Here is an 11,627-nt window from a genome sequence, read left to right as displayed (position 1 = left end):
AATGGTGCCCTTCCCAGTTTTTCTCCTGCTGACACACTTGCTGATGCTGTCAGGACCTTATAACATCACTTTTTGTCCAGCAGAGGATTTTACCCCGCAAATACGAACTAGAAGCACAGTCTGTGGAAAAACATCACACGGTTATTCGCCATTTCCTACATGATAAACACACTTTTATAGCACTCACCAGTTTATAGTGTGCAGTAAAAGGAGATTTCCAGAATCAGTCCTTTTGTGCTATTGCTGTGGTGCCCCATAAGTATTGCATTGCAGGATTTTTAGTGAAAAGTGGAAATGCAATGAACTGTGGAGACAAAAGACTAGCTTAAGAGAGAAATAATTAAAAAAAATAACAAATTTTAAATATTGCCGCACACTATGATTTAGGTGATCTCTGGGAAATGCAGTCCAAAGAGACGGATAGCAGCAATCAGTCAGGGATGCCTTGCACTAATCAGCAGACTCTAATGCGTCTGTTGATATGAAGAGGTTCCTAAGGTTTCCTCAGATTGGGGTGTGCTAATGTATTAAAAAACAGAATAGTCAGCAGAAGTCAGAGGAAGCAGGAACATGTGGAACAAGGAGCGCAGCAGTGAAAGGTTTCTCTGGAGGAGGAAGTATTTCTGCCAGGGTCAGTCCTGCTTGTGCGTCTCTGCTGTCAGCGCCTCTCCTGCAGAAGCAGACGAGGTTAAGACTTAAGAGGCCACTCCTCCCACCACCACCCCACACACACACACACACACACACTGCTGCTCCCTCAGCACTGTCAGTTCATCCACACACACATGCACCTATAGACAACTGTACTCCCAGCATGCACTGTGGTAAACCTTCCACTTTACCCCAGTCTTCCTACCTCCTTTATAACCTATCTGCCCTACCTCTCCATCTTTTCTCTATCCTCTCTGACTCCTGCTCTGCCTTTGCTTCAGTATCATTGTTTTTCCTGTTTCTGTCTTTCTTCTTTCTTCTTCTCTCTCTCGCTCTCTAATTGGTCTCCACTAGGTTAGCTTAGACAGGCCTATTCATCATAGCACCATCCTCAGAGACAAACCCTCAGGGAGCCCCTGGGAGATAGACGGAGTCAGACGGGAGGGCGAGAGGGTCTGCCGCTTGTCAAACTGCTCCTCTCCTCTTTTTCCATCCTTTCTCCCTTTTCTCTGTCCCTCGCCTCTCTGGTCAGTTCAGAGATGTCAGTTTTATAGAGAGAAAAGGGGGTGAAGGAGGTTAAGAGGGGGCAGGAAATGTAGATGCATTAGTTAGACTATTAGTTCAACAAGCTGCTTCTGTGCTGTCAATGGTCCAACACCCACACACACATATACACACACTGTGTTCCCTTTTGACATTTGTTACATGTAGTATCTGTGTGAGAGCGACTGTGAGTGATGGGCGAAGGGGGAAAAAAACTTTACATGGAACTACACGTCCCATCATTTCTGGTGTCTGGGGGGAGGGGGCTTAATGAGTGAAACACAGCGCATAAGTACCCTGTACAAGCCTCGCTCATCTTTAACACTGTCGCTGTGTAATGCATCTCTGTGATTTGAATGTGTGTGTGTGTGCGTGTGTGTGTGTATGTGTGAACATGGACGCTGCTGTAAAGGGCAATGAGAACCATGTAAAAGCTCATTCTGTAAGGTCCAATTGTCTTCTGTGATAAGGTCAAACCATATTTTTCCAGTGTGAGTGTGTCAGACAGTTTCTTTTCATTTGATGAACCAGCACGGGATGGTCTTTCTACCCAACTATTGAAATGAATATTTGAAAGATTTGTGCAAGCTGTCTAGTGATAAAAATAAAATAATCAAAAGGTGATAATAGAAACAAAATGCAATAAAGGGTTCCTCTAGAATAGTGATTCCCAGGCTTTCTGTTTTGTGACCCCTTAACAATGAGCAATGTGAACTAATAGTTAGCCTATGTGTTCAGTTTGATGTTGTCTTCCAAATGAGTTTGGCAAAGTTTGATTTTAAACCCAGTATCCTGAGGAATTATCTCCACATCTCCCGATATACTTCTGCTGCCAACATTGAGTACCAGTGTTTCCTGGATGTGGTGAGGCAGAGAGTGTACTGGGATAGTAGACAGGCGTGTAGTTTGTGTGACTTTCATGCAGGAGACCAAAGTTTGTGTCATAGATCAGCAATTAATGTTTACCATCTCACAACCAATAACCTCAATCTTTCCCCAACCGTATGCAAGTGAGAAGCAGTGGGCTTAGAAAGTGTAATCTAAGGTTGTGTTTTATCATCCAGTACTGACGGTTTTGTCTGGTGAATGATCATCTGACTGGTTGTGCTATTTGCAATGTCTGATTTCTTTTCGGTGAATGTCATGTCATTTTCAGACCCCAGCAATGTTATTAGAGCAGATAGAAATAACTGTCAAAACTACAAAAATAATACCCCATGTGGAATAAAGCAGAGTTATATATTAAATAAATGCAGTATTTACATGCCTTTTGCACATGTTCAGTAATGTCTCCTCACCCTAAACGCATAACGAATGAATACAGGACACATTTGCTTGGAGAGAAAGAGTAAAGAGTGGAAAGAGAGCAAAGACGGCAGAGGAAGTGGGGATGCAAACACAGCAGCAGTCATGAATATGCAACACATGTATTAGCACTCTGCCTGCTCAATCCTTTGCCTCTGTATGTTTTGTCAGTTTTTCTTTTCCTTCTCCCTCTTTCCTTCTTAAATCAGAGGCCCTGGTGTCTCACTCCTAATATATCTTCAGCATCTCTTTTTCTCATCCCCCTCTCTCTTTCCTGTGTGAGCCCCTCTTCATTAATCAGCTGAGGCCCAATTATACTCAGTTGGCCCCACACCTCCTCCCTGCAGGGGCTCTGGAGGGCCAAAAAAATACCGATGCTGACTGACGTTAATTTGCATGACTTCTTGGCCTCCATAAGTACCACTGTTGTCTGTCTTTGGATCTTATATAGGAAGCTGGAGGAGGAGGAGGAGGAGGAGAGGTAGAATATGTCAGTACCTAGTCATGTTATGTAATCTGGAGCAATAAAAGGAGAGTAAAGGTGGGCAGATTGTGTCGTGCTGTTTTCTAACTAACTAAGCACTGTCAATCCTTTATTTTTAAAATAGACTTTAACGTGACGGCAGTGTTTGGTCAAATTTTTGTAATATCCGCTAGCAGAGTTTAGCTTTTTCAACTATAGCTAACTATGGCTACTAAAATAAGCTTCACGTTTATCACATTTCATTGCTACTTTGAATAAAAATCCTATTTTCAATTATTTTAAACCAACCTATCATGGGATCACACTTCACTAAACTAATTCAGATTACATATCTACATCTGAGCTGTTATCTTTTCTTCCTTCATTTTGTTTGAAGCTAGCCTACACCCAAGGCCCAATGCAATCATTTTTGATGGATTGGTTAAATAACTAATCAGAAGCCATCCCTACACTATCTCAATGCTGTAAGTGACAGTATCATAATGTCCAGAATTTAGTTTTTAAGAATTTGATTAATTGTATTATTTTGTTTGGTGATATCTGCCACAAAAGCACAATAAAATACTAAGAAAGCAACGACATAGGTTGGATCCTGCTCCCCCCCCACACACACACCTATGAGATGCAGATTGGCCTTGTTCAAAATCTTGGTTTAAAACGTTTGTTTCAGTTGATGTTGTAAATGAAAAAGTAGATGAGAACCAGATATCGATATATAAGAAGTATGATTCAAGCTCTAACACTAAATCCTACAGTTCCCATACTCCAAAAGAACACATATTTAAAATGTCCATGCCATGCAGTCTTGGCAGAGCTCCTTCTGCAGATACAGAAGATTTTTTGCCTCTGGCCCTGCTAGAAGGTTAATCCAGCCACGACTGCAGAACTAAAAGAGTGATTGTTAACTTTAACTTAAGTGTTCACTCTTTACCCTGTGATGCATTCTTACACAATCTTACAGGACTGCCTTTAGTTGGCAAGAAACCAGAATGAGTCTGGACGCACACACATGCACAAACAGAAGTGCTGTTCTGGGGACCTGGGCAGACACCCAAGCTGTGGACAGCCAGGCCTGTGTCTCAAGCTGGGTATGTGCTGTTTTCTGTGTGTGGGTCGTGTTGACGCCATGTTTTAGCTTGTGTCCTATTATCACCCCTCTCTCTATATCACCTCCTCCTTCTTGACACACACACACACACGCACACCTCTGCCCCTTCTGCCCCCTCCTGGACTCGGCCAGCAGCCAATACTGCAGCACTGGGACACTCCATTCACTTAGATTGCTGGAGTGAAGCGAGGGAGGGCTTAACTATGTCCCCCACCCCTTGCCTTCACACAGAAACCCTGAAATGAGATCTGTCTCCTCAGGTTGGGGGCAGTGTGGTGGGTCCCCCACTGAGACACAAACAACTCCGGCTGGATGTCAAGAAATCAGACTTTTTTTTCTTTTTTTTTTTCTTGCAAGCAACTCTAAATGTGTATGTATGGTGGCATCCACCTAAAACAATGCAACAGTGGAAATGTGCAGCCAAGCACTCACACAGAATCTTTAACTTCCAAAAAATTATTTTTTATTCTGAAGGACCAATAAAATTATGGCAAATATTTACAAATAATTACTTCTTAGCTTCACATTACAGGTACATAAATGGAATAATTCACCAACAACAGTCACTCAGGTGGACAGATGGACAGGTACACAGACCAAGTATGAAGAGATGCATCAAGCAAACTGCAATTTAATATTTCACAGTAAAATCAAATCCAGGAAATAAAATAACAATAATATTAACAATAGAAATGTAAAAAATAAGTATAATATCAAATTCACAATTTATTTCCAGTTTTCCAAACAAAATTGGTCACAAGGAACAAAAAAAAAACTGAACAAGAAAAGGAGAGAAATCAAGTGATGTGATATCTTTGGCAAATTCGCACTGCAGTAAAATACATTCAAATATTAAGACAACACACAACACACAAGGAGAAAAAACACCAAGTTTTTGTTTCCAACTACTAGAAAATTGAATAAAAAACATACACATTTTCTTAAAGAAGCATTTCTTTTACTTTTTTTAAATCCTCCCCTCCAGAATATTTGAAGGCATTTCTTATCTTTATTTTGTGTTTGTAAGTCTTTTCAGCTATTTTATATGTTTTTTTTATACAAGAATCTATCATTTAAAACAGGCATCACAGGCTTTGGTGAATGTTACAGATATGTTCTCTTTTTGTCGCATTTGAGTTTGAAGATGAATTTGAAGCTGAATTTTAAAAACCTAATTTCATCTTTGCATCTGTCTTTGCGTTCTGATGTATTTCATTCTGTCTTTTCTAAGTTCATATAGAGATTTTTTTTTTTTTTTTTTTTTTACCAAAACGTCACAGATATAAATATCTCGTTTACACCCCAGATAGGAAGCCGTGGACACAAAAAAAAAAAACAAACTCCAGATTGTTACACGAAAGGCCACAGTAAGGTGAAAAATCATGTTATCTGCTTTTTTTTTATTGAAACATCTGCACAGTTGATTTTTGTAGGCTGAGTCCTGTTTATTTCTCCTCTTCCACAGTTGAATAATATTAAGATGTACAGAACATTGTAACACTTCGGTATGAGATCTGTCCAGAGCCTAGTTATATCAGCAAGCATGAAACAGATTGTGCCACTAATTGCTGTCAAGATGTGATGCTGAAATCCCCTCAGGTTTTGCAAAGGCAGTAGCCATCTTGATGGATTCATATTGAGATACAGTCGGGCAGTAACACACTCTGTGAGAAATCATAATAAAGAAAAAACACTAATTTGCATTTATTTCAGTTTCCTATTTAACTTGAACCTGGGATAAAAATTCAGGGTGTGATTGTGTTTTCACAGACAGTAGACTGTAGCAGTGCTGCAAATAAAACTCGACTGACCTGAAACCAGTGCTTCTCAAAATGCTCTAAAGCTACATGAAGAAAAAACAGAATATGAGATGCGATCTCACAGAATATTCTTGGCCAAATAAAGATACTGGCAGCAATATTGCCATTGAAATGACCTCGCTTTGGCACAAATCACCCTGCTTCATTCCTATGCAGAATTTCTGACAGGACAGTGAGCATCACGTCTGAATAGTCAGAGAGAAAAGTAAGAAAGGAAAAGCAAAAAGGATTAATAGGACTGTCTGAAGAAAGGGAGGACTTTTTGAGGAAGGTCACAGGTCTGAAATCAAGAGAATAGTTTTAATATACCTAATCCTGGTGGTGTGGCAGTGCTACAGGAGTGGAGAGGAGAGAGGGAGGAAGACAAGTGCATGAGATATGATGAGATATGAGGCTGAGGGAGGGGGAGAAAAAAGACGCGATGAGTTTCTGATGGCACAGCAGGTTTGGTCTCCCTTGGGGAACATGGGGGCATGAGAGGAGGGGTGATCACTACTCTGCAAAGGACAAAGGGAGGGAGAGAGTGTGCGTCTGTACTTATATTTAAGCTCGAGTGTGTGTGTGTGTGCGTGGCCTCTGCCCACCATGCTTCCTACAGTACCACCCACAATGACAGTACCCTTCATCACTGCAGTCAATATCATGGCTGCCAATCGAAACAACTGTAGGCCAGTGACAACCCACTATCTCCTCACTTAGGTCAAAGCAATGGCAAGGCAAGCTGTGACACTATGAGATGCATAGTTAACAAATAATCCTGTTAATGTATCACTGGATTCTTGGCTACATTGGTGAACAGATGTTGAATTTGGCCTGTTTGGTATCACAGCTTCCTGTGAGCAGATGCAGGAGGCATGACCAGATTTACGTCTTCAAACAGAACGATTTCCAGTCAATACTACTTGATCTTTTCATCTGGTTTGACACTCTGGTTAACTAAAAAGCAATGTTAATGAACAAGACTTGTTGCTTACTTGGCTTTTTGTCATATATTTTGTGCCTTTTTCTTAGTGGTCACTTTTTAAACCAGTAGGGCCTGTTTAGCCCTGGTCCAGGATCATCTATCACAGTCCTGGATCCTGATATCTCCTGGAAGTTGGACATTTTCGTCACAGATACGCTCAAGAAATTAGTTATGCAAGAATGTTTAAAATATCCACTCAGGCATGGCAGGAAATCTCCATGGAGGGTTTAAAGCTGGGGAAAAAAAAAAACAATGACAGGCAGCTCTAAATTAACAAGGCTAAGAGTCTACAGCTGTGCAGCTCCATGAGGCCGTACAGTGGTGCAAGCTCAATGCTACTATGGCTTTCTAACATGTTCACAATGACTATGCTATATGGTGACAATTAATACATATAATGTTTACCATATTCATTATCTTACTTAATACATCAAAGTACTTCACAAATTGAAAATCTGAGCTGATGATGGCGTTAGATGAAAAATCAGGAGATCACCAGACTCATTATTTGTCCTTTAAAGGGCCATGAATGTCTGTATAAATTTCATTCCAGTCCAGTCAACAGCTGTCAAGATATTTCAACAAAAGAAGAAAAGTTTTGAGATAACCAAAGTCACTAAGGTTTATCCTCTGGGGACCATAAATGCTGCATCATTGTCAAACTGCTCCTGTTTGAGAAACTGGCAAACTATATGCAGTCCATCTTATAGTTGCTGAGATATTTCAGTCTGTACCAGCTTCGCCACTTAATTATTCCATCAGAGAATAAAAGTCCAAGGTAGGCTTTCTATATACAAATGAGATTTGCAGCAATAACAAGTGCTGGGCACCACTTCAGTCAGTGGGTTATAAAAAAGTCTTGCACCACTTTTAATTTTACATGGCTTACATCAAATTTAATAAAATAGACCTAAAGTATCATAGAATTATTATTTTTTTGTTACTTTACAGCTGCCTGCCATTGTTTTTGTTCAGCTTTGTAGATTGTAAGAAGATTTTTCATCCAGTGAGTATGTATTTTCAACATTGTCCCTGATACAAATTTTATAAACTGATCTGTGACTGAAGTGTCCTTGTGATGGATGATATAGCGTACAGTGCTCGATTGAGGCTAGGTGCTGTTATTACAGCTGTTCTCGTTGATGCATTATGGACATTATCACCTGATGTTGGTATTTAAACAACTGTTACTTATTTGTGGAGGTTTTTTATAATCTACAATCTACTATTGTGTTCAAATGGGCAAAGGTTTCTTCAAGGAATTGTAGGAAGGGATGCTAAATCTTGTTTTAGTGACTCATGGTCAGTGGGTGACTGGTAGGGAGTTGGGTGGGGGGGGGGGGGGTATTGACATATAAAACTAAAGGCACTGTCCTTGTTTTCAGCTGGTGTGGTTCAGGTTCAATAATGCCTCAGAAAGATCAAGAGAGAAAGACAGAAATAAGGAAAGGCTCCTGCTGCACTGTATGCTGACAGCACAGCTGGTGGGCCTCTACAAGAATCTTCTTTAGAGTTGTGTATCACAACTTTTAAGGTCTACAAATGTAAAAGGATTCGGTCTATCACTATTTCAAACCCCATGAAACAACAAATTGATTGAGAAACTAACAGCTTTGCTCAGTGTTCATCAATATATGTTTATATAGCTATATATTATGTCTCACGCTGCAGATTTGGTGACTTCAGTCCATTAGCTAGTAAACTACACAGTAGCAATGAAGTGCTAACCAGTCACACATACTCAAAACAAACAAACAAATGTAGGTAAACACTTGCAAACAATGGCTAAAACAACACCATACACCTCTTAATCTTTTTATTGTAAAGAAAGCTTCATCACTAAAATCTAAGGTCAATGTGAATAATTAAAACTGCTACTGACTTCTCTTCTCTTTCACTGATTACTGTACAAATCATGTATGGATAGAAGTGAGTACAGGTTTAGAAAGATATTGCCCTGTCACAAAATCAGCACTTTGGGCCCTCAAACATTTCAGAGGGATAAGATGCTGATTTCAGTTGTCGTAGGGCAAGTGTGTCCTTCTCTGACTGTACATTGAGCGGGTAAGGCCTCGACCCTGGTGTCATGCATTGTCACAGCGCAGAATGTGATAAATGTGATAAACAACAAGCAAAAAAAAAACAAAAACAAAAAAAAAAACAGTTTCACTTTTTTTTTTTTTCACAAAAGCAATAGTTTTATAAGAACAATTCCAGGATGTCAAACAGCACAAGAACAATCACTCATAACGGGGATCATAAGAAGAAAAACTTTATGGTTCTAAAAGTAAGTCAAAAAGTAAAATGGTGCTTTTAAATGATGATTGAGTCTCTTTGTGCTTTTGTAGTTAGTCAGCCGATCCACTAGGGGGGGCCATCTTTGGGGAGTTTAAATAGAGAAATAGAGAGAGAGAGAGAGAGAGAGAGAGAGAGAAAGAGGGGCGCCACGGCTTATTAAACAGCGCCTGCGTCAACTGATACCAGGCAACAAACTATAAACAAGAAAATCGCAATCAGATCACATTTAGAAACAAAGACTTATTTTCACTGAAAGATTTTAAGATTTCATATTTCACTGCATCATCGTCATCATCATCACTATTCTAGCACAACAGCGTGACACATATTATAAATCATTACAGGCATTCACTCGCATCACGGAGTGCAGCGCAGAAAAGCGTCGTAATATATTACTCTGTGTCTCCTCCATTATAAATAGCTCTTGATCATGACTAAATCTTGGCTGGGGAGGTAGGATAGCACCTTGCTGTACAATAACACTTCCTGGGTGATTTGATTTTGGTCTGATGTGATCCTGTACACTTTTGTTTTTACATTCGAGGGAGCAAATTTTAGGCTGCATTAAAGGCCTATACCATTAAAACCACTTTGAATGTAAGTGTAGACATGAGGATTCGGTTGTCCTCATCGGAAACTTGACTACAACCAACCAAACTGACAGTTCACTAAAGCCCACCCCTCACCAGCGTGACTCCCACGGTTTGATTCCCATCATGGGCACACATTGTTGGTCTCTCTTCCTGTTCTCTCTCAGCCTCCTTTCCTGTCTGACTTTCCACTGCTGGTTTGTAAATTAAAAACAAGAAAACACACTGTTTATGAAAAAGTACATATGCTAAGATAGCTTAATTGCCTTTATAAAATTGATCAGCAACAGTCACTGGCTAGAAACGATAAGCTGTCTGAAATGAGGGGCTGTTTTTGAAGGTAAATCTGCCCACTTTGTAAAATGCATAAATGTATAAATAACAGCAGAAAGCTTGACACGCAGTGACAGTAAGTAAAAGGAGTGGGGTTAGTGAACACTCCCATTTAAAAATTCAGGTATCCCATTTATTAAGCATTGCGATCCCAGGGGAAATCTGTTGACTCTACACCAAACTGACTGGAATGATAATGATAGTGGTCGTCTTGGTCATTCACAATTATGAGAATTGGATTGTCTTTACTTGACTGTAACATGGCATAGAAAATTGATTGATTGATGTTGGGTCATAAAAATACTGTTTGAAAAAGTGATTTTTTTTCTAATCGGCTCAAATAATTAAATTAAAAAGACTCCCAGCTTGAATAAATGGTAGCTAGAAGATGACAATACAGATCATTTCAATGCTGCACACATACAATAGTCCACTTCTTGGATTTATAGATGTTTAGGACAAGTTAGGGATACCAAGTCTTGATATATTATCAGAGGTTTCAGATTAATAACTTAAAATATTTCATGATCACCCCTATATCTCTCTATCAGACTACTGACATTGCTATGCATGTGATGATCACAGTAATGTCACACCATTACAGTTTGTCTGTGTTGCAGCCCAGCAGTGTCTGTTGCCGTGTCAATCAAAGAAAATTCAAACTTCACTGACGTCACAAATTTGAAAACTTCTCCCCATTGTGGTCCGAACGTAGGCAGGCTTGTACTGAGCGGTGCTGGTGCTATCCGTTCCTCCCTCTCTTGTCTCCTTCTCCTCATCCTCCTCTTCTCTCAGTAAGAGGGGTCAGTGGCGGTCGTAGGCGGAGGCTGTTGCAGTGGCAGCAGGACCTGCCCCTCGTGATGTCGCACTGTAGTAGTATGGTGACCCTGGGAAGATACATACACATGTATGTATTCACATTCACACATTCACATTTACTCTACTATGTTAAATGACGCTCAACGAATTTAATAAGCCGCAGAATTTAATTTAGTTTAATTTAGTTAAAGTATGAGTCCACTTTATTATAACTTGGATCTCGTTTTTATAATTGGCCTCTTGGTTAGGATTACATTGCACCAAAGTAAATGTTCTGATCTGGGAATAACTGTGAGAGTTTATCACTTCAAGTGATCAATCTCACATGTACATATTAAATTAATCAGTACCTCATGTAGCAACATTTACCAGCAATTTGGCAGCTCTAAACCACTATTTGGAGGGAAGACTGAAAACAAGTAAAACAGGAATGTGGGCATCTCAAAATCACAAAAACTGTGTGTGCGCAGACGTAGCAGGTGCTTCCATCTTTCAAATATGTCTGGTTAATCTCTTTTGTTAAATTTGGAAATCTTTGATTGTCTCCTTCTTATGTGTATGTTTATTTTCTGACTGAAGTGTCGTTGTGCCCATACATCTCAATTTTTATTATAGATAGGAATGATAGTAAAATGACAAATTGTAAATTGTAATGACTCAGAATTATCCTTTAACTTCTTGAGGTTACTGAAATGCAGTGTAAATGTGGAAT

At 39.7% G+C, this 11,627-nt stretch overlaps 1 protein-coding gene across 2 annotated transcripts in view; it reads right to left on the bottom strand.

Annotated features, from left to right (window-relative positions):
• Nucleotides 1-4,682: 4,682 nt before the first annotated feature.
• Nucleotides 4,683-11,627, bottom strand: part of pax5 (paired box 5) — a 54,502-nt gene continuing 47,557 nt past the window's right edge. For both annotated transcript variants that reach the window (XM_026302511.1, XM_026302513.1), the window contains exon 11: nt 4,683-10,983. In XM_026302511.1, coding sequence (XP_026158296.1) covers nt 10,901-10,983 — 83 coding nt within the window. In that variant the 3' untranslated portion in view covers nt 4,683-10,900. The remainder of the gene's footprint in view (nt 10,984-11,627) is intronic.

Source organism: Mastacembelus armatus, chromosome 1 (assembly GCF_900324485.2).
Source record: "Mastacembelus armatus chromosome 1, fMasArm1.2, whole genome shotgun sequence".
Classification (NCBI taxonomy): domain Eukaryota; kingdom Metazoa; phylum Chordata; class Actinopteri; order Synbranchiformes; family Mastacembelidae; genus Mastacembelus; species Mastacembelus armatus.
The sequence above is the reverse complement of the archived record's forward strand: the minus strand, read 5'-3'. Positions and strand labels throughout refer to the sequence as shown.